The sequence below is a fragment of the Schistocerca gregaria genome, chromosome X (genome assembly GCF_023897955.1).
Source record: "Schistocerca gregaria isolate iqSchGreg1 chromosome X, iqSchGreg1.2, whole genome shotgun sequence".
In the NCBI taxonomy this organism is placed as follows: Eukaryota; Metazoa; Arthropoda; class Insecta; order Orthoptera; family Acrididae; genus Schistocerca; species Schistocerca gregaria.
Window position 1 is genome coordinate 189,637,706 of NC_064931.1, and position 26,094 is coordinate 189,663,799.

The 26,094-nt window shown below is 38.8% G+C and overlaps 1 protein-coding gene across 1 annotated transcript in view; it reads left to right on the forward strand.

Annotated features, from left to right (window-relative positions):
• LOC126298379 (inhibitor of growth protein 3-like) overlaps positions 1 to 26,094 on the forward strand; it is a 76,723-nt gene that overhangs the window by 45,214 nt on the left and 5,415 nt on the right. The window contains exons 2-6 of the mRNA XM_049989687.1: positions 13,648 to 13,776; positions 13,852 to 13,986; positions 14,648 to 14,731; positions 22,462 to 22,691; positions 24,360 to 24,514. Of these exons, the coding sequence (XP_049845644.1) occupies positions 13,648 to 13,776; positions 13,852 to 13,986; positions 14,648 to 14,731; positions 22,462 to 22,691; positions 24,360 to 24,514 (733 nt within the window). The remainder of the gene's footprint in view (positions 1 to 13,647; positions 13,777 to 13,851; positions 13,987 to 14,647; positions 14,732 to 22,461; positions 22,692 to 24,359; positions 24,515 to 26,094) is intronic.

Consider the following 26,094-nt stretch of genomic DNA (forward strand, 5'->3'; position numbering starts at 1 on the left):
ACAAATGGGCTTAAAACTGTTCGAGTGTATCGAAAAATATGAAAAAAACCAACCGGGTGCTCCCAAGAGAACTCGGAGGAGGCCAAAGCTGCTCCTCACTTCACTGCCTCAAGACACAAGTCTGTTCATGTGCAACACAATTGGCTTATGGCTTCCATTGATGGAGCATCAGCAGATACCATGACACATCCTAATCGCACTTTGTAAAGTGATCTTCAGTTTTAGTTTCTCTGGGACAATTGTTCACTGGACTCTGCAACTCATTTGGTATTCAGACACAAACCAGTTCCTTTTGTGGTAACATCAAGTGCTAACAGTGAAGAAAAAACTAAATTAATGTTCATTGTGTTTCCGTATTATATTCCTGTTCACAGAAACTGGCTTTGTGCAGATCCCGGAGTTTCATACTAATCTGAAATCCCTTATTTCATCCATTGCCTTACCAAGATGTAATGTAAAAACTGTGATTTGCTGCTTAATTTCATGTGTGCTCATTCAAATGATGATGATTTTTCAATAGTAACTGGGAATTGTGGTACAAGCGATAATAACCGAGCAGAGTAGCGCAGTGGTCAGCACACTGGACTCATATTTGGAGGACGATGGTCCAACATCCGACTACCCTGATGTATGTTTTCTACGAGTTCCCTACTTTACTTAAGGCAAATGTTGGGATAGTTCATTTGGAAGGTCACAGCCACTTTACTTCTCCATCCTTCCCTAATCTGAGCTCATGCTCCATCTCTAAAGAACTTGTTGTTGACGGGACGTTAGACGCTCCTCCTTCTCGAGCGATTAATGGTCATGCCAATAAGCATACACCCCAGGATTACTTTCCAAGTGCAAAGAAATGATGTACCATACTACAAATAACTTTCAGTGACAAGGAAAAGCCTGTAAATTTTTTGTTAAAAATGGGAAAAGCTGCATAATTAAATCCGTGTAAAAAGCCAGTTCTGTTTTGTAGGATCAGAAGGTGAATTGTACGAGCGGAAGAAAGAATTATACAAAGATTCACAAGCAAAATGCACACTGGTTATTTCTGGGTTTCCTAGTGATGGTTAAGCAGATTGAAGAAATCGTACAAAGAGGATGTAGTAAAATTATGAAGTTTATTTTAAGTTGACGTATAGAAGAGTTGCCGTTGTAGGTGATACGGTTGAAAATTTCGTAACTGACATGAAGGTGAAGCTTGTGGTTATTCCAGTGACTGCTAAACAGTCAGATTCTCCCTTTCACGGGGAAAAAAGAATGCAACAGCTGATTGTTATGACATTTTCATATTGAATAACAATAGGTGATAAGCATCAATGAGATACTATTTTGACACCTTTATATCTGCACAAAGGAACTTCGATGCAAAGTAAGACCTTAACAAAAAAATATTGTTTACTGGAATAATGTAGAAAAATATGGAAAAAAACGAAAACGTCATTTTAATTATTTCATTCGAAAGTACTACTTACCAGTTGCAAAATTTTTTGGATTCTCGTGACAATGTTATTAGGAACTTGCTTGGCAATGTATTTTTCAATAGATCATTGCCATTTCAGATTTTTCATGTGAACTAGATTATTTAAACTTAAGTGATTTCTGTATTATCAGTTTCCATATCCCCGTTTTGCAAACTTGAACTTGTATGCCTGATATGCGGCACAATATGCAGAAGAACAGCCAGCGCCATTTCTCACTCCATACAAATTTAGTCAAGATAAAACTTGTAATAACTATGAAGTTCCAATAAATGCATTAATTATTTTGTTAAAGTATGCATGTTTGACAGTAAAGAATAAATGACAAACAGTTTCATCATGAGTAAAAAGTACATAATTATATATATATATATATATATATATATATATATATATATATATATATATATATATATATATATATATATATATATATATATCATGAGCTGTACTAGACGAACTTTTATAACATGATGTACTTGTGTGTACTGTTCCATTTCAACAAGTGAAATTACCTATTAAAATGATGGGAAATGAATGTCATGTGATATCAAAACCTGCCACGAGTTTTATTCTCGCTACATACATTTGGGAGAGTTAATGCTGCAAAAGTTTCACTGTTAGATTGAAGTAATCCAAAAACATTGTAATAAATAATACTTCTGATATGATTTCAGTGCTTAAATTCACGTGTGGTTTTCCCACATAATGTGAAAATGTTTTCTCTTGTCATGATTGCTTCTGCTCACTTGCTGATTCACATGCTAGGCAGGAAGGCCTGTACAAACTGCAAGTATAAGTAGTTCAGCATGCAATAAAAATGAGTAACTTTCACAATTTTTTAAAAAATCCTTGCAGTCTGTCTCGGTTGTTAAAATTGTGACACTATGTTTCTTTCGGTGAATTTGTCCTATGTAATACAGTCTAGGGCAGGTTTCCACCTGTCAAATTGCACCAATCTCTTGTTAGTCTCACTTATAATTTAGTTTGTTCAAAGGTGTTAAAATACCTTATGTGACTTCATTTATCTCTGATCAAAAGGAAAATGAGTCAGGAATATACCAGAGGAAAAGAAATTAGTCCATACTGCAGCATATTTGCCATGATATTGGTCACCAGACTGTGCTTATCCTTGTAGTTAGGCTTACAGTTCAGCGGTATACGCGGCGCACAAGGCGGAGGGTAAATGTGGAGGCTGTCCGCTCTGCCTGTGAGTGAACATGTGGCTGCTCCTTCAGCAAGGTCCGAGCAGGCACACGGGGGGAGGGTGTCGGGATGGTTCCTTTGACAGGGCACGGCCGATTTCCTTCCCCATCCTTACCTCACCCGAGCTTGTGCTCTGTCTCTAATGACCTCGTTGTTGACGGGGCGTTAAACACTAACCACCACCACCACGGGGGGAGGGGTTTATTAGTTATTGGGAGCTCCAACGTTAGGCGGGTGATGGAGCCCCTTAGGTAAATAGCAGAAAGTTCGGGGAAGAAGGCCAGTGTTCACTCTGTCTGCATGCCAGGGGGGTCTCATCCGAGATGTGGAGGAGGCCCTACCGGCAGTGATTGAGAGCACTGGGTGCACCCGACTGCAAATTGTTGCTCCTGTCGGCACCAATGACTCCTGCCATCTGGGTTCAGAGGTCATCCTCAGTTCGTACAGGCGGTTGGCGGAATTGGTGAAGGCGGAAAGCCTCGCTTGCGGGGTGGAATCAGAGCTAACGATTTTTAGTATCGTTCCCAGAACCGATCGCGGTCCTCTGGTCTGGAGCGGAGTGGAAGGATTAAACCAGAGGCTCAGACGATTCTGCGGAGATCTGGGGTGCACATTTCTTGACCTCCGCTATCAGGTGGAGAAATTTGGGGTCCCCCTGAATAGGTCATGTGTGCACAACATGCCGGAAGTGGGGTAGCAGAGTACGTGTGGAGTGCACATGGGGGTTTTTTAGGTTAGAGAATTCCCTCCCTAGGCCCGACAAGACGCCTCCTGTGACGCGGCAAGGTAGGAGTAGCCAAATGCAACAGGGAATAACAATATTAATGTGCTAATAGTAAACTGCAGGAGCGTCTATAGAAAGGTCCCAGAACTGCTCTCATTAATAAACGGTCACCACACCCATATAGTACTAGAGACAGAAAGTTGGCTGAAACCAGACGTAAACAGTAATTAAATCCTAAACACAGATTGGAATGTATACCACAGAGACAGGCTGGACAGTGAATGGGGAGGTGTGTTGATAGCGATAAGAAGTGCAATAGTATCGAAGGAAATTGATGGAGATCCGAAATGTGAAATGATATGGGGGGAAGGTCACGGTTAGAGCAGGCCGAGACATGGTAATTGGATGTCTCGATAGGCCCCCGGGCTCAGCAGCTGTTGTGGCTGAGCACCTGAAGGATAATTTGGAAAATGTTTCAAGTAGATTTCCCCACCATGTTATAGTTCTGGGTGGAGATTTTAATTTGCTGGATATAGACTGGGAGACTCAAACGTTCATAACGGGTGGCACGGACAAAGAATCCAATGAAATATTTTTAAGTGCTTTATCTGAAAACTACCTTGAGCAGTTAAACAGAGAACCGACTCGTGGCGATAACATATTAGACCTTCTGGTGACAAACAGACCCAAACTATTTGAAATAGTTAATGCAGAACAGGGAATCAGCGATCATAAAGCGGTTACTGCATCGATGATTTCAGCCTTAAATAGATATATTAAAAAAGATTTTTCTGTTTAGCAAAAGTGACAAAAAGCAGATTACAGATGTACCTGACAGCTCAACACAAAAGCTTTGTCTCAAGTACAGATAGTGTTGAGGATCAGTGGACAAAGTTCAAAACCATCGTACAATATGTGTTAGGTGAGTATGTGCCAAGCAAGATTGTAAGAGGTGGAAAAGAGCCACCGTGATACAACAACTGAGTTAGAAAACTGCTGCAGAAGCAAAGGGAACTTCACAGCAAACATAAACATAGCCAAAGCCTTGCAGACAAACAAAAATCACGCGAAGCGAAATGTAGTGTGAGGAGGGCTATGCGAGAGGCGTTCAATGAATTCGAAAGTAAAGTTCTATGTACTGACTGGGCAGAAAATCCTAAGAAATTTTGGTCTTATGTCAAAGCGGTAGGTGGATCAAAACAAAATGTCCAGACACTATGTGACCAAAATGGTACGAAACAGAAGATGACAGACTAAAGGCCGAAATACTAAATGTCTTTTTGCAAAGCTGTTTCACAGAGGAAGACTGCACTGTAGTTCCCTCTCTAGATTGTCGCACAGATGACAAAATGGTAGATATCAAAATAGACGACAGAAGGATAGAGAAACAATTAAAATCGCTCAAAAGAGGAAAGGCCGCTGGACCTGATGGGATACCAGTTCGATTTTACACAGAGTACGCGAAGGAACTTGCCCCCCTTCTTGCAGTGGTGTACCGTAGGTCTCTAGAAGAGCGTAGCGTTCCAAAGGATTGGAAAAGGGCACAGTTCATCACCATTTTCAAGAAGGAATGTCGAACAGATGTGCAGAACTATAGACCTATATCTCTAACGTTGATCAGTTGTAGAATTTTGGAACACGTATTATGTTCGAGCATCATGTCTTTTCTGGAGACTAGAAATCTACTCTGTAGGAATCAGCATGGGTTTTGAAAATGACGGTCGTGTGAAACCCAGCTCGCGCTATTCGTCCACGAGACTAAGAGGGCCATAGGCACGGGTTCACAGGTTTTGAAATGTTTATTAAGAGTATATTCTAGACAGGATCTTGTTTCCAAGTTGGAGCAAAGTTACCCCAGTAAGCACAAAGTGTCCCTGCTTTGCAGTACTGCTGCTACTACCACCTCCACTACAGATTTTCAACATGTATGATATATTTATGTTTCATTTATAACAGTGTAGCCTGAAGAGGGAATCAGTTTTATTCTACTTACATATTCTGTTAAGTTCCTACTTTCTAGCTATTCTCACAGTTATGTGCCAGAATACAGGAAAATTATTAATCACTTTTTGTGCAAACCCATTTTCTGTCATTGATCCCACAACCACGGCTACTGTTACTTTGGGATTGTGAATGCAAAGGCAGATATTAAACAAAAAAAAATAAGTCAGGAATACAAATATTTTATTACCACAATACTAGATACCAGTGTAACAAGTTCAAAGGTACTATAAAATTTGACATTTGTTGAACAGAATCATACAGGTATACATAAATTGCCTTTATTTGATTTTCTAATTAACACAACAGATGGTTCCCTTTTGGACTAAAGATACACTTATGTCCATGAGTAAGGGATCTATGAGATCCACAGAACAACATAAAGCAGGCACAAAATTTGTGGCATTAGTGCAGAGTGTGATATCCTTGCATAGCAGTTCAGGATATATAATTGTGCCCCATATTGTGGAACAGGTGTCCAGATTGGTTTGCAGTAATGTCTGCCATTGATGATAAAGTGCCCCTTTGAGCTCACCAAAAATCATGGAGGCAATGTTAGGGTTGCATTCCTTCAACCTAGTGTTCTGTGCATGTTCAGTTGGACACAAGTCTGGCTATGACCACTTTTTCATGTTGCAGGTACTAGCTTACCCCACAGCTCCTCCCCCGCCCCCTCCCCCACCTCAGCCGTCCACATGTAACACAGAAGAGTCCCCCATTTACTGTTGTGTAATGTTATTCCTATACAACAGCTGTCACAGTACTCCTAGGTAACATGTGCTGGTGTACATGCTCTCAACATGATACCACCGCAGAGGTTTCAACAGTGCTGTTGCCATATTGGTTCTTTTCCACAACATTGATAGTGTTGTAAAGAGTTCCAGTGTGAACCAAAAGGACAGATGATAGGAATCATGTGTATAGGTAAACCTCAACTCTTTTTGTGTACAGGACACTACCCAACTGTTCCTGAGCTCGCTCACAGTGTGCAAGATACGCAACATCTCTAGATGGGCAGGTCATGTGTTGGCCTGAGAGATATATTTGGGTAATTAAGCAACAAAACTCTCCTGGGTCTCTGCTGTAGCATGTAGTTGACCTTGACCATATTGCTGATTAATCTCTCTCCTGGAATTTTCTTCAGAGTCATGAAATCACATTGTAAATGACATTTACTTCCTAAACCTCCTAATGTCATCCAAATGGGTTTGATGTGCTATCTTGATTTGCTAGTATTTGAGTATGCACAAAATGCACAGTCAGAACCATTATATCATAGACCACTGTCTTCATGGACCTTTGAAGGCACTCTAAGTTGCTCCATAGTGGCTTACCATGTATATCATATTTCTGTGGTGTCCTGTCACAGTTTAGTCTGCACCGTGTCACAGTATGTTTCTGTGGATGTCGAGGGTTCGTTGAATTGCTGCCATGGATGTATGATGACTAGTCTTGCCACCATGTGATGTGAAAATCCCGTTTACATCATCAGTATTCATCAGTACCTAGCATGTATTCCATAATATGATACAATATTGCAGTTCCTGTGTTTTTACGAATTAAGATGCAATTCCATTATGATGCTTCATAATTGAGAATAACACAGGCACTGCAATATGTATTTATCTGCCGACACGAAGCTAGTGATTTCCAAGTAAAATGTCTCACCTGTACGGCAATGTACATATCAGATGTATGAGCACAGGTCGGAGATGTGTGATTGACGACATATGGAAGTTTAGGTCTGGCCATGAGTAGTGCACGGATAGCCAAATGGTAAGGTGACTGCTCGCGATAAGCAGGAAATTCGGGTTTGAGTCCTGGGCTAGCACAAATTTTCATTGTCGTCATTCCACTCTACAGCTGATGGTTGTCCATATTTGCAGTTGCGAATATCCTTCCTGTATTTCACATATTCCATGATCTTGAGTGCCAGTTTGCTAATTCAAATAGATGTGCCAAAAGTAAGAAGTATTTCTTATCTTCATGTCCAAACTGCTTGCCTAAACCACAGGTATTTTTCCTGGTTGGTGATTTCACATACAAAGCCTGATGGGTCTCTCTGTAAGCCCAGAGATTCACTGCAAGGTAAGCCATGTATACATGGAGGCTTCCACTGTTGTTTAGTCCCAAAAGTGTCACAAATAGTTTCACAATGGGTAGCCTAAGGGATCATAAAAGGCAACCAAAGGATTAGTTGACACAAGTGCACTTTAAATAAATATAATTTACTCGGCTTGTGCAAAAGAACTGCCTCACTGTTGACAATTTGGGGCAGCTGTGGCCAGCTATAAACAGAGGCCCGACATGGGCATGCATCTAAGTACACTGAATGTTTGATGGTAGAGCTAGCAATCAAGAACTCGGTTAACATTTGAAACCAGCTAGTGGCACACAGATAATCTTGGCTAGAAGCAATATTGAACTAGCTGACTGGTGCCCAGGTTTCTGTCACTTATAACACTGTCCTGGTAGTCTTCATTGGTTGGCAAGTTGGAGATAGTTCATTGGTGGTGATGTTTGATGTGCTGCTCCCTGCACCTGCAAGAATCTTTGAGGCACCAGCTCCGGCAGTACCAATAAGCTACAGTACTACACCCCCACCCCCCTTCATGAACCGCTTCACCATTGGCAGGCAGGGGAGGGGAGGGGGGATTATGGCTGCAGGAAGTGGTGAGGAGACAGGAGCTGAAGCTGTGGCTGGAGTCAACCTCGTGTCTGAATCATGGAATTTGCCTTAAGACCTACCCAGGACACTAGCTGGGAAACGAGACTGAGTGATGGTACAAGGTCTTCTGCTGATCAAACTGCAAATGTGTCTTGAAGAGGTGTGACGGTCCCCTGGCTAGCTGCAGAGTGGAGGGGACCAACAACTGTGGGTGTCTGCTACTTCTTGGCGACAGGATCATGCAATTTACAGCTGCAAAATTGACTCAGGGTGCCATTGCTGCAATCTTCCTGGACCCTGTATCAAAAATGTGCAATTGCTAAGCAACTTTATGATGTTGCCACATTCCCAGTGACAGGTGACAGCTGCCGGTGTGGGTGCAGCAACTGGAGCAAGGTGTGGTGGTGCTGTCCTTGAAGCAACACCACCAGTCATGTGCTGTTGTGATGCTGGGAGCAGTAGGATGACAAGAATAGCAGCAAAGCTTAGTCCCATGTGTGGTGGGTGTGTAGTTTATCCATCCTCTGTGTAAAAAGTGCGTCACAAATTGAGGTCCATTATTAGTCACAAGCCACTCTGGTAAACTCTGAAGGCAAAACTGTGGATTACAGAGCTTGATGTGTGCACTGTGTAATTGTATAGCACATGGGAACCACAAAAAGAAACTTGCTATATGCACTGATGACAATTGGCTAACGAGTGTTACAGTAGCATCCAGCAAAATCCAAATGAAGGCATTGCCAAGGTGTGTCAGGCTTCAGCTAATTAAAGGACTGTTGAGGGGGGCTGCCTGGTATTTTGTGTGAGCATGGCACTGAGCCATAATCTACTCTATTTGTGAGTCCATGCCAAACCATGTGCAATGAAAATGAGGTAATAGTTTGGTGCAGACTATGCCCAGTGACCCGGATGATGCAAACTAAGAGCATGTCTCTGGAGAACATTTGAAATCACAACACATGATTGTTCAGATTCAGTGCACAGAAATGTGACACCTTGTAGCACAGACAAGTCGTGCCGATGTGCAAAGTATTTTTGAACTACTGGGCTAACAGTATGTTTCATGGTCCGAGGTCAACCAGTGAAGACATAGTGCAACAGAATCTGCAAGTCTGTATCCAGTACTGTGGCATGGGCAATCGTCAGGTGATCTAATGGAAACTGATTCAGTGTGTCAGAGTCACTTGCGTCAGTGTGGCAACAAGATGTTTCTGCTGCATCAAAGCCTGCATCTGGTCCCAAGGGAAGACATGAAAGTATGCGTGCTTTGACATGCTTGGATGTGGGACTGTACATCATCTCGTATTGGTAGAATGATAAGTGTTGCAATTCCTGTGCAATGCAATTGGGGGCCGTGTTGAAAAGTGTGTGCAAAGTCTTGTGGTTGGTGACCAAGTAGAACTTCCTTCGGTACAAATACTGATGAAATTTAGTGTATCCATAGATAATAGTAGGAGCCTCTTTCTCCATTTGAAAATAGTTGCTCTGAGCTCTGTTTAGCAATTTGGAGGTAAAGGCCATTGGTCTGTCAGCAGAACCAATACTTTGTGAGAGTACAGCGTCACTGCTGTACAAAGAGGCATCCATGGCCAAGACTACAGGCTTGGAAGGAACAAAATGAACTAGGCAACTATCACTGCGAAAAGCTTCTTTGAGGCATCGAAAAGCAATATCACATTCCAGCAACCACACAAAAGGTACATTCTTGTGGTGAAGGTGGTGCAACAGTGCCACAATTTGAGCTGCATTCTGAATGAAGTGGATGTAATATGTCAGCTTCCGTAGCACTGACGGTAATTCAATAACATACCGTGGAGGTTTGATGTCACGAATGGCTTGCTAGTGAGACTGCTTTGGATGAACACACTGATTATTAATTACATGCCCCAACTGCACAGTCTCTGTTTTAAAGAACACACGTATGTTTGTGTTGGATTTAAGGCCTGACTTGGAACAGGGTGCACAAATTACTAAGGTTCTCATCTGCTGTGCCACCTGATACCACTATATCATCTAAATAATTTGTATACGAAGGCACAGATGCAGTTAATTCTTCCAAATAGCATGGGAAAATTTCTGGAGCAGATGCACTTCCAAAAGGCAAACAAAGGAATTTGAAAAGTCCTCTTGTGTATTAATGACAAACACTTGCTGTAATTGTTCATCTAAAGGGATCTGGAGGTAGGAATCACATAAATCAGTCGTGCAGAAGTAACAATCAGCTCCCAAATGGTCCATAAGTTCATCGGGTAGAGGTAAAGGAAATGAATCGATCACTGTATGAGGGTTCACTGTTGCCTTGAAGTCTGCATAAATACCCAGTTTGCCTGAAGCATTCTTGATCAGTACTAATAGAGATACCTACTAACTGGCTGTGATGGTGTCGTAACACCACTGTTCTGCTACTGTGAAAGTTCCTGAGCAACCTGTTCATGGAGCTCATGTGGCACAGTGTGAACCCTGAAGAAGTGTGGCTGTGCACTATCTTTTATGGTCACATGCACAACGAAATGAGAAGATTTGGCTGCAAACAAGTCTTTGAATCCAGCACACAAGTGAGCAACACTGTCCTTCGAATCAAAGGGAGTAACTGACAACACATTTTCTACCACAAGCACCCAAACAAATCAAGGCCAACTATACTTGCACTATTCTGTGAATACAGTCTTTTGCAAATTCTGGTACACAGCAGGAAAGCTGCAAGAACTAAGCACTGGAATGTCTTGTCAATCATTTGCTGTAAGCATAGTGTGTGATTTGTACAGCTTTGGCTTGCGAAGAAGATCATTAGTATTGTGACTGATCAAAGAAACTGTGACACCCATATAATTGCAACTGAATAGTTTGACCAGGTATCACAAGGTCTACAAAGAGTTTCTTCAAATGGCGATGAACCGAAGAAGAAGTTACTGGTTTTTTGAATTGCACAGCTGATCCACACTAGAAGCACTGTTTTGTTAAGAATACACAACATGTACAACAAAGTTTGATTTCTGTGGGCATATAGTAGGAGAGGGAGCCTTCTTTTTCTGGAAGCATACTTCTTGAACATGTCTGTTCTTGCTACATGAAAAACAAGTTCTGTTTTGTGACAGGCATGTGTGATTCTTATGCACTGAGGAGCAGTGCGGGCAAGACTTCATGCCAGTACCTTGCTAACCTGGCTGTTTATGTGCCTGACTATGCTGAGCCACATAGGCTGTTGTATGCTCGACTTTTTAAGTGACATGTTTACATGGATGTGTAGTGCTATCGCTAGATGTCACACTGAAAATTTTGATTGAGAACTATCTACAACACTGTCACAATAGTCTTGATAGTCAATAATTTGCAAAACTTGCTGCAAAGCAGGGTTGGGATACTTGAGAGTGTTTTTCCTTATTCTATTATCACCCACATTCTGAGTAATAGTGTCACATATCATGAGGTCAAAATATATTTGCCATACTCATATTTAATATTAAACTACCTAGTAAGCCCATGTAAGTCTGTCACTCACTTTCTATAATTTTGCTTCTTTAGTTTGAAAAAAGTTAAACCATGCAACCACCATATGGACTTTCTCATCATAGTATCTATTCAAAGCATAAATTAATTCTTTATATTGTATAAGATCTGGTCACAAAATGGGGACCAATTTGCAGCACGTTGTATACACTCACACTCTGGCCATTGATTAGAAAAGGGGTTCTTTAACAGTACGTAGTGTTTGGTGTGCAGATAGATGAGCTTCAAACTGGGCCAAGTACTCTATCCAGCCCTCTTTGTCCTCCTCAGATAGGTGAAATGGAGATAGTAACGATGGCTGCCTAAGTTGTGGCACTGCCTAGGTGGTGGCATCTGATTGTGATTCTCACTGACTGCTGTCTGCATTTGAATGAAGGCCCTCATCATCTCAGTAAACTGGGTCATTATTTAGCACCTGTAACTAAAGAAGCTGTGTTAGATTGAGTATTGGTGCCAATGGCAGTTGTGGCACAGCTAAGTGCAGGGCAAGCATACATGGGGCTGGGGGCTCAAGGTAGCTACAGCAAAGCAAACAATACTAAAGCTAAATCAATATGTGGCAGCAAGAACAACTTAACTGAAAGAAAATAGAAATCACAGATCTGAAACAGAAATATCCACACACACAAATGGTAAAAGCACTACAGAAATGTCCAGAAAGCAATGAAAAATTCAACAAAGTTTGTTACTAGATGTTATGATGTGGTATGGCGAATGTGAATGTGAATGTGATGTTCTGAAGAGCCTAATCTTATGTCCTCACTGCTAATGATTCAAGAGTGCTTCTAGTTGAGATTACTTGTGTTTCACCAGTTGGTGTCGCAAGTGTACTTAGGTGCGCGCCCATTTTGGGCCTCTGCTTATAGTAGCCACAGCTGCCACAAGTTGTCAACACTGTAGCAGTTCTTTTGCAAGAGTTGAGTACATTATATTTATTTAAAGTGCATTTGTGTCAACTAATCTTCCAAAGCACTGCTCGCAGCACCCACAATAATCTTAGAGGAACTGGCTCTGGCTGTATCTATAAACTATGATACTACAGGCTTGGTATTTAAATTATAACACAAGACCAAAAAATGACATGTTACAAAACTCAAAACAAGAAGTGGGAGTTAGCATGTTGGAAGTTAGACTGTCATATCAGATATCACAAGAGTACACAGAAAAAATTATTCCATATTAACCATGTCTAATCAGTAGAAGACCTGATGATGATATTTGAAACAATACAGATGAACTATAGCTGAGAGTGAAGGATTTCAAGCAGGGGAGCACAGTCTTGTAGCTCCCCTGAGGAAGTAACAGCCAGAAGAATGAAGTCACCCTACTTAGCAGCTGATATGTTGTTGCCCATTGATGATTAAAAGAAAATATGCTACAGATGCTCCCCCCCCCCCCCTCCCCACTTCAAATTAGTTTGGGAATCCACTAAAATGACAAAAATTAGCCATTGTTACATGCAAATGATGTTCAACATAAAGTGAATGTATAGATTAGCCACTTCATTAAGACTAAATGACCACTGTTACATGTACTGCTCCTAGAACAGCCTGTCAAAACTGGTTAATTGAACTGTGACTGATTGCTGTTGAAATGAGTCACTTTTTTATGTAATCTTTAGATATGTAACGTTGTTGACATAACTGTTTACTGAAAGTGGCAGTAGTCAGAACATAAGCTGCAAATGAAAATCTCTGGAAATGGAAATTAATGATTCATTGCTTTTTAAAAAAAGATTTAGCTACATATATTTGATTCTTACTAATACCTGACTTTGTTATAGCTGTCCTTCTACTACTGCTGTGAATTGTGGAGGGCCTGCCTATAAAATAATTTACCATCATTCTTAGCAAGCTGAATAAATTATAAACAATTTAATTATATGCAATAATGTAGGAAAAATTCAAGTAAATACTGATATTTATATGGACTCTTAGTAAGTGGCAATCAGTTTCCTGTATTAAGATAATATTAACAGAAACTATTATCCATTGTTTTAGATATATTTGAAACTGTAAAGGATGCCTAATGCCTGCCATAATATTGAAAGCTGGTTTTATTTCTTTCAGATAACCTTGAAAGTCTTGAAAAACGGGTGAAGCTCTTCTTTGCAGCAGCGCGGAGAATGAAAGCACATGAGAAAGACCGTGAATATCAGCTGATATGCCAAGACTATATAAGAACACTGGACTTTGCAGGTATGCAAATAGAAGTTATAGTTTGTCCTTTGTATTTATCATCAATATTTCTTTCTATTTAAATAATTGTTTCAGATGAAAAAGTGGCAATGGCTACCCAGATGCATGACTTGGTGGAAAGATACTTGAGAAAACTGGACCAGGAACTTCTCAAATTTAAATATGAACTGGAAGCAGATCATCAAGGAATTACAGAAGTATTAGAAAAGAGTATGGTTTTCATTTGCAAGTTCTAAAATATTGTATCCCAAGTAAAAAACAAAAAGATTTCAGTAAATAACAATAGTTATGTTCTGAATATCTGCACTTACACCTACCAACTTCCTGCTCCTTCACCCCCTTCCTCCCTCCCCCCCCCCCCCCCAAAAAAAAAAATAAGTTTTTGTCTCACTTGAAAAATATTATCTGAACTGTGTTGTGCAACATGGAACTTTCATGTTTATAACTGAATTTTATTGTCAGACTTCTATCTCTTTATTTCATTTTACCTCACACTCAGTAAAAGAAATCAGTTTGTTTGATTATTCTTTGCACCTCATAGTTTGTCCATGGTTTCTTAATTAATGCAGGTAAAAGCTGTTCCTCTTACATCAGTTTTAAGTATATTACTGCAGTGTTGTATGTACAGATGCATCAAGACTGATTTTGTAGAGAAATATGTGTTACTTGCTAAGGAGTCAGTTGTTATGAAATTTCTGTCTACAAAGCAACCAGAAGTTAAGAAAATCTTATCTTTTATTTTAACTGACAATATTAACTTCAGTGTGATTAATTATTTAGTGGCCTGTGACATACATTCGTTAATAGTAGTGAATACACAACATGGCCTTGGTTTCATGTTTATTTTGGTTACCGAGTACTTCTGTTTCAGGATCTTTGGAAATGGACCAACTATCTGTCACAAAGCAACAGAAGGACAACTATAATTTGACAGTTCCAAGGGCTACACATTATGGTATGTTGGAATCTCACTAGTTCCATTTTGTCTTATGGTTTTACTACTTTTAATTTATGGATCTTGAATTTTCAATAAAAAGGAATATTATTTTATCCATGCTGGACCTTGCGAACAATGTGACCATTAAGGATTGTTGAAGAATCAACCAAAGACAAATGTAGAGTAAAAGTCAATAATGGGCCAAGTGCCAAAAAATCTGATTCCGAGTTACGTAGTATTTGTTTAGTTTTTATTTATTTATTGACAAAGCTATTTTAATGAAAAAACCAGAACAGTATTTTTTATTTATCGCTACAGCAAGAGTCATACAACTATTGTGATTTTTTTGAAGTTCCCTTCCTTTGAAAATAAATATTTTATTCTTAGAAACACAGATTGTACTTAATGCTGTACAGGTATCAGCAAAAACAAGATAAATACTGATGAAAGAAATCACAAGTGTTCTTCAGTTTTATTTATAATAATCATTTTATTGATATATTTTGCAGAGATTATACTGTGGTTAAATTATTTTTGATCCTTCATTTAATTTTGTAAAGGACAAAGAAATTTTAATTGATTAACTGTTTGAAAAATGTTCTGTTAGATACTTTAAAAGACAGCAGCATTTGTTGCAGATCCTTTTTCTCTTCAGCTGACAATTTGTTTTTAAATTGTTGTGATGTTAAAATAAAATTCTTTATTTTGTCAGTGGTAGCCCCTTCCTTGAAAATATTGCAGGTGCTCCAGTCTTCAAGTTCGTTAAACACTGTTCTCATGTTGACAACACCAGGTGCAATTTTGTTCTCTTGAATTCAACTACATTGGAAATATTTATTCTTGTTGTGTTATTGTGTGTGTCGGCTACTTTTTTAAAATGAAATAGTCTTGAGGCTGGAGCATAGTAACCACAAATGGATTGTTAGGTGTTGCATTCTCCATAAGTTTTACAAGATCCTTAGGTACTTGACACTCTGACAATCTTCCAGCCTCTTACATTTTTCAGTCTTTGTCACCTGCTGTAGATAATTACAAAGCTTTGTGGCATTGAACCTGTATTCAGCCTCAGCAGTAGGTCAGCACATAACAATCCTGCTATCTTTCGGGCCTTATCTGCACTACGAGAAATAATTGTAGTCCTTAGTTTGCTCTTCGGGTTGTTGGAAGTGCCACTTAGCTTGATTTTTCAGGTCTACCTAAAAAATAATTTTTTACATGTAGTCCATTATTGATTTCCACTCTACAAATACTTTTAAAAGATCTTTCTTTAATCTCATAACTGATTTTGAGCTACCATATCTATCTTCAGATTGCTGACTTTTTAAATCATATTTAACGTTTTTGTTATCAGTATTTCATCAGCTCTTGCACTGGACAGGAATATTTGAATATTTAGTGCCACTATGTATGTTGCGTGGATGGCAAAAACATGCTATTGCGCCCATATCTGAGTAGCTAAAAGCTGAAAGAGATGCATGCGTTTACATATGTTTCAGTGGACAGCACTCTGTCTTGCTTTGGTTTTTAGGCTTTTTTAGGGCAATGCACGAACTGCTGGAGTGAAAACAGTGCACCCATTTTAAATAAATCTATAAGGCACACAAACACTTCATATTCTTAATGTGAATTTCAGTCTGAGGCATGTGCTTACATTCTGTGTTTTTGTTTACAATGCAAAGACCATCCAATAAGCAAAGATAATGCTTACTTCATATTAAAAAGAGACCTAAATTAATCAAAGAAAGTATGTGGGAGTTGCAGTATGTTAAGAACAGTAAGAACAGAAAAATACTTATATTCTAGGAGTGAACTTCTTATGTAAGGGCTATAGGACAGGTTGTTTTAAAAAGTTTTATTTATTTATTTATTTTAATTCGCTCCCCCCTCCCCCCCTCTGCCCCCCCCCCCCATCCTAGTAACTAGCAGCAGGAATTTTAACAAAACATATGATTACATTCATTAGAAAGCCCATGCCCTAGAGTTAATGAAAAACCTTAGTTCAGCTCTATTTGTTATATGTGTGACTCCAGCTGTAAGTGATTTAAAAACAAAGAAACTAGTTTGTTCTGTTTTCATTTCACTGATAAGTTACACCATCAAATTGTTGGGAAATCCATCATACTGGGATGATAATTTCAGAATACAGAAGCATGTTATAAGAATTATATCTGGTGATAGTTCTGAAACACTATTTTGAGGGTTGTTCAGAGAAATTTGTTAATGTACAGCAGTTCAAAATACACACTTCCATTGTTGTTCCATGGTGTTGCCAGTTTTTTTTCTGTTCTGTTTGTATATTTACTAGATATATATTTTAGATATGGCCCAGCGAACTGTTTTCCCCAATACACTTCAAAATTAATAATATAAAATGTTTTTGCATCACTGAGGGACAATATTTTGATACCATACTTCACAGGCTTATTTAGAATGTACTGTACAAAACCACAACGGCCTCTAAAGACCTGCAGCATTTCATCAGTTGTCACAAATTAACTGGCATTATAATGAGCAATATAGTTCTTTACAAATCCTTGGTGAAACTCACGAAGAGGTACCATTTTATCTGTAAACCTTCACTCAATTCTTCTTTCTATATTGTCAAACCTAATTGCTCTAAGAATAAAATGGAAAGATTTATAACTGAAAAGTGATCGTAAGATAGCCATAACAGTACCATCAGATGCTCACAGTTCACCACAGTTGGCATAATGTCCTTTCTTTATGCCAATCATAAAAATTGCACCGAAAAGAGCATGAATTTCTTCTGTTGAAGTGTCTTTCCAATCACAAGCTCTAGAATGGTTTTTATCACTATATTTTTCCCCTGATCCATCTGTTGGTATGAACTGCAATGTCTTCTATCATGTTTTAGTGATAAAAAGATAAAATGCATCTAAAGGTGTAAATGTGTTTCTGGCAGTCCCTTTTGGGCCCGGTAAAGTTCTGGTAATGTTTTTAGCACTTGTTTTCACTGCAGTTAGGGGTTGAGTAATGCAAAGAGTTTCACCATCTTCTCCAATATAAAGTGCGTAGTTACCTTTCGTAACATCATGTGCTGCTGTTTCTTCACTGTCATCTTCTTCCTGTGACTGTTCGGATTCACTACTGTGGTTGTCAGCTTCAATAATTTCCTCTTCCATATCAAAATCGATTTCAGATTCATCACATGTCAACTCATCTTCCGAAATTTCCACTAGAATTCATCTTCCGAAATTTCCGCTAGAATTCATAGGATCTCTTCTGGATCCCCTATAATATCACTTTCCCTGGAAATAAATATTGTGTACCCATAAAACAAAAAAAATAACATTCTAAACAAGAATATGTATATAATGTAGAACAAATACTTACATGACTAAGCATGTGGTGGCAATCACATCGCTGATGCAGAATTGAAGTTAACAGTGCTGTTGCAACAGAACAATGGCCAGGTTTGGTTTCAAACAAGGTTACACACATTCCACCTATGATGAAGACTGCATACTAGATTCCATGGAAACTGACAACTAGCACCAGCCAGTGGGCAATCAAAAGTGTTGTGGTGCGTATGCCGTGGCATGCCCACCAGAGGGTTAATAGTGAGGTAACGACTGAATGTCAAATCGTGGTCTTCCTTTTCCTAGTAATTAACTACACCATGCAGGCATTACAGAACATGGTGTTGCTGGTAGTCATTTATGAAACTGAAATCAAATAGAATATGTTATGAGTCATATTTCTGTTATAGCCAAGGAGGCGTGTCACGCCCCACAAGTATCTCAGTGTGCTATCACCCTTTACGCACTCACCTCGCTATTGAGCTCACGGGTCATGCATCGGTGGGAGGATGAGTGGCTGGAAGTGACTGACAATAAGCTCCATATAGTCAAGCCCACAACGCGTGTGTGGTGTACTTCCTTTCAGCCCCGTCGGTGGGACGAGGTTCTCTTCACTCAGCTTCGAATAAGCCACAGCCCTATGACGCATGGCTTCCTGCCCCGGCGGGAGGACCCTCCAATTTGTGGTGCTTGTGGCATTCAGGTCACTGTGCACCACGTTTTATTGGATTGTGTTTTATTTTCTGACCAGTGGGCCGCCACTGACTTGCCGGCGGACCTGCCATCTCTTTTAGGCAACACTCTGACGAATGTGGTTAAAGTTTCAAAGTTCTGTGCCATGTCAAATGTTTTTACAAAGATTTTAGGGAGACGATTTTAATTTTCTCACTGTGTGACAAGCTCGCCCATATTTTATGTAAGTGGCCAGCCAATGACAATTTTCTGTGGCATTCTTGTTGCTATGTTTTCCCTTTCCTTCGGTTTTACTTTCTTATGTAGTATTTTCCTTCTTTTCCTGCTTTCTTTGAGTGTGTTTTTTAGTTTTCTTCAGTCTGTCCACATCCATTCATTTTAATGTGTGTCAGGGCGCTGATGACCTCAATGTTGAGCGCCCATAAGCCCCAACACACACACACACACCCACCCACACACACACACACACACACACACACACACACACACACACACACACACACACACACTATTTCTGTTATAACAAAATACTGAGAATAGTGTGTTCCTTACCAATCCTTATTGTACTAAATCTTTCAAGATTTTTGTTAATATCTGTAGCCATGAAAATTGAGATTTTTCTTGTGTTCATAAGTCTGCAACTGCTTTTTGAACATTTCACTGCTACATGTGTGTTTGAACTAACATACAGAATTTTACAGATGCTACTATAGCTTCCTATGCTAACACAGTACATAACTGTAGTTATCTAACACTATATGTAAAGATGATCATGCATGAAGTACTACTGTACGTGCACTAAACTGAGACTACATTTTGCTGAATTGTATTGGTAATACATAGCAGTTAATTATACAGGGTGTCCCAGGAGGAATGGTCAGTGTTTAGGGATATGACAGGAATGATCTTTTGAAGCAAAAAATTCAAGTGAACATGGGTTCTAAAACAGTACTTAAAGATCGCGTCCTATGTAAGTGACAGAAGTGACCGTTAGTGCTCAACACCTTCAAATGACAAAACACTACCTCAGTTATAGTTATGGACGTGTCCTAGGTGAGTAACATCCTTGGCACTGCCTGTCCTCTGCTGCAGCTTGCGACGTTTAGATTCAGACATATTTGAACCTTGCCGCTGCAGACACGTGACAGTGACAGTGATGGGTACGAGTCTTCTGGGCAAAGCACTGCAACGGACGTGCTGGCTGTTATGAGATACTTATCATCGGATTTTAAGCAAACTATGTGGTAAGAAAAAGTTGATTCTTCCACACTTTATGGATTGATATCTTCGCTTGATGAAGGACTGAATTTATTTCCATTATTTGTCATAGTTACTGTGCTGTATGAAACTAAGTAAATGACTGCACAAATTTTTTTATGAGTTTGCAGAGATAAAATCGCATTGCATAGACATTGCGCATAATTCATTTTAGACCATACATGATTTCATATGAAATGCAGCCAACATATCAAAATTGTATTTAAAGTTGAGAGCGGAATGATACCTGTTTCCTTTCTTGAGATATTGGTTGTTAATACACATCCAAGTCATTTCCTGGTCATTGGTCATTGGGAATCAAGTGGTTGTAAAAATCATCATACTTCATAAACAGTTCAAGATATCGAAACGAGGGCTTTTTTATTTTATTTTTTTTGGGGGGGGGGGGGGGGATGACAGCACACAGAAAGGATTTATTTTGTTGTATGATTAACACTTGAAATGTTTTGCTCAAATATTTGAGTAGAACTGAAGCAAGGCTCCACATAAATTCCACAGTGATTTTGGGAAATGACAGCACACAGAAAGGATTTATTTTGTTGTATGATTAACACTTGAAATGTTTTGCACAAATATTTGAGTAGAACTGAAGCAAGACTCCACATAAATTCCACAGTGATTTTTCATCCAAATTTTCATTGCTAAATAAAGAGTGAGGAATGGGCAAATGGTGTTTCAAAATGGCCAGTGTGTAGTCTAGTATTGCAAGTAAATAATTAATTGCTTGAAAGTAATCAGGATAATTAAGGAAAGTTTAACTGCTGATTTGAGGTGAAATTCAAAATTTAATGAGCAGCTGCTGCTGCTAGCTATGTAAATGAAGTGTCAAAAAAATTCATCTCTTCAATGCCTAGCCACTTTGAGTATAAAAGGATACTTTGGTGTGATATTTAAATGTCAAAAAGGCTTCCTTCAAATCCGTATGAGGAATTTCAGGAACAGAAGACACAAGGAAGGCAAATGAGGTGTCAACAAGATCATGCTTTGTGAATAAAACTTGAAAATAAAGAAAAATGAAAGAAATTGGTCAAATATTTTGTGAAATGATTTGTCTAAAAGAAATAAAATAGAGCAGAGAAACATTTGACATGCCTTTGAATTATGCTTAAAATCATGTACAGAAAGCGGCGTCCTTCAAATATTTATCTATTTCCTATTTCTTACTTTTAGATAAATCATTTCACAAAACTTATCACTTTTGTCAAAACATTTTTTTATTCTTTACTTATGCAGATTATTTAGATTAATTGAAATACTTGCCCTTGACACTTATTTGGTTGACCTAAAAAATATAATTTCAGATGCAGTGTTAACAATATAGATAAAACTTAGTATACAGAACTGGTGACAGGATTACAACTGAGTCAGTTAAAATATAAGAAGCAGCCAATCCTGACCCCTGGACCAACAATGATCCATATTACTAGGCTGCGACACTACCATTACACCTTGTACACCACCTGCAGATCAGAACTCTTTCATCTATATTTAACTAGCCAGCTGTTCTTCTGCATTTATAGGCTGTTGAAAGTGCTTGGTCATGTAAAAAACATTTTTCTTTAATTTATTGATGAGATAGTCGGACATCTCTCTGCTCATGCATATAGTTTCAAGGAATTTGTCATGATCTTCGTAGATGATGATATAAATTGTCAAATTCTCCATTAATATTCCTCACCTTTGTAAATTTCATGCACAGTGCTCCTTTATCGACTTATCTTCTTAAGTAAAGCTACTTTTGTTGCCTTACTCTTGAGATAAAAGATTCTGTGGTTTAGGGGTACCATTTTATAGAAACATCTGGTTGGCTCTGGTAGCCATCTTGCAGCGGGAGATAGTCGCTCACACACAACACACCAGAGTTTATTGTCCAATGCTGCCGCTTGTTGCTGGAGTGTCACATATCCAGAGGTTGCTCACTGTCAGTCACTTCTGATACTTAACATAGGACGTGGCCCAACAGCTATGATATTTGTTCCATAGAAGAGATGTGTTTCATGTAGCGAAGATGAACAAGTGCTAACAGCTCTTAAAGTATGCGTATTAGAGCCCATGTTTACTGAATATTTTTCCCTTTTTTTGCTCAATATACAAAAAACAAAGAGCTTGCAGTAGAAGAGATTTGTTTCAGGTGAAGTAGTGCTCATAACTCTTAAGCCATGTATTTTAGAGCCCATGTATACTAGACTTTTTTTGCTTTGAATGATCATTCCTGTCACATCCCTCAATATTAACCATTTCTCCTGGGAATCGCTGTATTGTATGTTGACCTGACTTCAGTATTTGTTTGCAGACTGGTTCACATTGTAATGAGTGATACTCCATTTTATCCTTTCTTTCACTTTATTCTCATCATCCTCAACAGTATATCATATTATATGAAACAATAAAAAAATACTTCTGCATGTATGTTACAAATTTAAAAGATAAAATTGATATTTGCTTAACTTTCCACAGAAAAGAAACTTGAATCAGTGTCAACGGCACATGCAGCAGAGAAAAGAATGGGTGTTGAAAAATCGTTACCAGTTCCAGACCAACGTCAGTCAGCTACAGTTTCAGGAAGGGTGACTCCTTCTACTACTCCTGCAAATACATCAAATGTGGGATACAATTTAGGTCACATAGGAGCAGGTGGAAATGCTATTGCAGCTGCTGCTTCTCAGGCTATAGCTGCAACCCAAAAGGTAGTAACGCGCGCACATTGCATGCGTGCGTGCGCACCTTATATTTACATGATGAAAGTTAATGACCTTGATGTCCTTATCAGTTGGTAGCTATAACATTTTCATTTCAAATTGTGTTTGGACACAACCACCAACCAGTTGTTCACCCAGATGATTGGTCTCTACCAAACTGTGACTAAGAGCAGAGTTGACCATCCAGTGGCAGAAAACACTCATGCCCACAGCATGCCTCACAAGCCATGGCATCTAGATCCATCTCCACAACAGCAGATTCTCTGAGTTGTGTAGATGGTAGTTGTTCTTGCAACATATCCTTGGATTTTATAGCCGTCCTGCCCTCACCCTCCACTACGCCATGCCCCACACCCACGGCCCATGACAGTAACTTCCCTCATCCTGCACTGACACTCTCTTCTACACAGTCTCCATCTTCCTCTGATCTATCTCCCCATCTCAATCCGCTTATCCAAGACATAGTTCTCCATGCACAACTTCCCTAGCTGCGGCCAGTTCCAGCTCATCTGTACAGCATTCCTGTCCCAGGCACTCGTTTCCTCTCTTTACTAGCTATCAGTTGCCCTTCCCAAACCCTTTCCATGGCAGGCATCACTAACCATCAGCAATCACTCTTACGTGATTTGGCATTTATTGTAATTTTAATTCTGTGACTGGATGCTGTACCTATGCCCACTAATGTAAATTATCCTATGGGAGGAAGATTGTGTGTACCATCTATTTGTGAACTTTTTTCCTATTGGAATTCATATTTCAACTATTTGTGTCTCATGGTTTTTGAGATGGAGATAGGGAAGCAGCTCAACATTTGCCAGGAGATGTGTGGAAAACTGTCAAATCATCACACTTGGGGTGGCAACTCTGCCAGACCAATAATAATCAGTTCATTCTACAGATTTGCTTAATGATTTCTGGCAGTATAAAAGTATAAAGTGTGGTTCATAATACTTATGTAATTTGGCTTCTGTATCTACAAAATAATGTGTTTCACCCTCTCATGTTTTATTTTCTGTCACTAGTGCATAAACAGGGCATTACTATTATTATTGTTGTTGTTGTTGTAACATGAATTATCCAGAGCATCAATAAATGCCACTTTGTTTTATTTATAATTTGGATGCAGTTTGAAAATCAGTAGAAATACCAAACTAAGTTTCTCCATCAAGCTTCAATTCAGGTACTTCAGGACTAGAATATAAATCAATTTCTAATTTGTACAATGTTTCTGGAGGTCCTCCCCTTCCTCTTTTATTTCTTCTTCACTGGTGACTGTAATGCTTCATAACCTATAGACATAATAATTTTTATAATGTCACTCTGTGCTTCAGGCTGGCTAGTAAGGAAATGCTTGCAGCAGAAACAAATTCTCTCTGCATTAGTGAGGTTTTTTAATACGTTGCATCACCTTTCAACAGGGTAATTACATTATTTAGTTCAGACTGAACACATCCACTGTGACGTAGATCACCTTCATCAGTCATGAAATTTTCTAGCAGAAAACTCCTTTATTAGGATAAAGTGAACAATAGAATCTAATGGATGAGGGAAGATAGAGTAATTTAAACATATTGTGTTTTGTCAATTATGTTTTATATATTTTGTGTATTTGTGTGAAAGAATCATGTTAAGGTGATATTGTGCTTTTACCTGCAGATGCAGCAGGGACGCCGAACTGCAAGCCTGAAGGCTTCGTATGAGGCCATAAACATAGGTGTCCACGCTCATGAATTCAGTATAGACAAAGAGCTGGCTGGTGCAGCTCAGACTGCTATTGCAGCAATTCAGGAGACAACAAAGAAACAAAAAAAGTAAGAGTCTGAGGGGTAATTTTTATTTTAACCTAGTAAGATTATGACAGTGAAGCTTTCACAGTATTCTGAAATTGAGATTATCTAAGGTCGATTTCCAGAGAAATCAGCCAGAACTACATGTCATTAAGGTTTCTTTTCATATGTCTCCAATTACAACAAGAAGGACCTGACATGGAATCAGTTAACTAATAAGCACCAGTAGAAAATTTGTTTTCTCTGAATATTCAAGTTCTGTTGTTAAACATACATTTGATCCATGAAATATTTATACAGGAAATGGAAATTCTTGAATAGAATATAAATGCTTATAGAAAGAACTGACCACCATTCACACTGGCTAGAATTACTGTGTGGCAGATAATGTCTCAAGGCATTTTGAACGTACACTTGACAACACCAAAAGTGGTGACAGAAAATCATAGCCAGTGTCAACATATGGTACAACACTGTTGTGAATAAAATTCAACATGCCATTTTTCCAGTTTACACCAAGGACATATGAAAGAGGAATTATTGCTTGAAATATTATGCAAAAATTTACCTTTTTATATTCTCGACACATTCCTAGAAGAAAATACTTTTCTTCAAATAGAATACGCTGTTATTAGCTGTAGGACAACACACAGACTCTTGAATATGGAAATTTTTTATCAGTTTTGCTGTAGTTGAATGGCTTTCTATTTAAAGGAGCTATGCAGTTAATTTTCTTCAGTAGGTATAAGTGTTATTAGGTTGTAAATCAAGGAGGAGTCACTTGAGGTGGCAGGTGTGGTAAAACTGGTGGCAATGTTTACTGGTAGCCCTCATGTATGGATGGTTCTGACTTCTGGAAAAAAATTGTCATAATAATAAATTAATTCCATTGTAGCCTAGAAGAAAGATGAAGATAATGAAAAGTTGATTATTTTATAGAATTCTGATACACACGATAACCCACTGGTTCCAATGTGCTGTAACATATTTATTGGAGACCACTCAAAAGTAACTCTTGTAGAAGGATTCAGTTCAATGGGCTTTAATTCTTTAAAAAAAAGTGATCATAAAACAAAGTGTTCCATATTATCATTCAGGCAGTCTCTTCCTGAACTTCCTCTTAACAGTGCAGCTGGTAATAAATGTCATAAGAGCATTCAAAACACAAAAAGTTTCTACACCATGCATATTGAAAAAAAGACATTTGGGTTCATGCACATTCCTATTTCATAATAATCACTGGAAAAGAAACTTTGATTATATTCATGAAAATGCATCTTTGCTGAATTAGCTAATGGTAAGGAACTTTCTTAGTGATAATACAAAACAATATGTGTTATGATTATGTATGACCACATATTATATTATATTATTATATTTTTGTATTATCTTGTGACTGGTTTACAAAGTAAAGTTGCTCTCAAGTTTTATACCTAAAGTAATTGACGTGAGGGGGGGGGGGGGGGAAACACCATAAGCACAGTGATTTTGTTGCATTACACTCCAGTCAGCAATTAAACGTTCTCATTACTACGCCAACGTGTTGAAGTAGGAAAGAGCTCAAACGTGGTAACTGCTGGCCTCAGTTTTTCTGAAAACTAAGG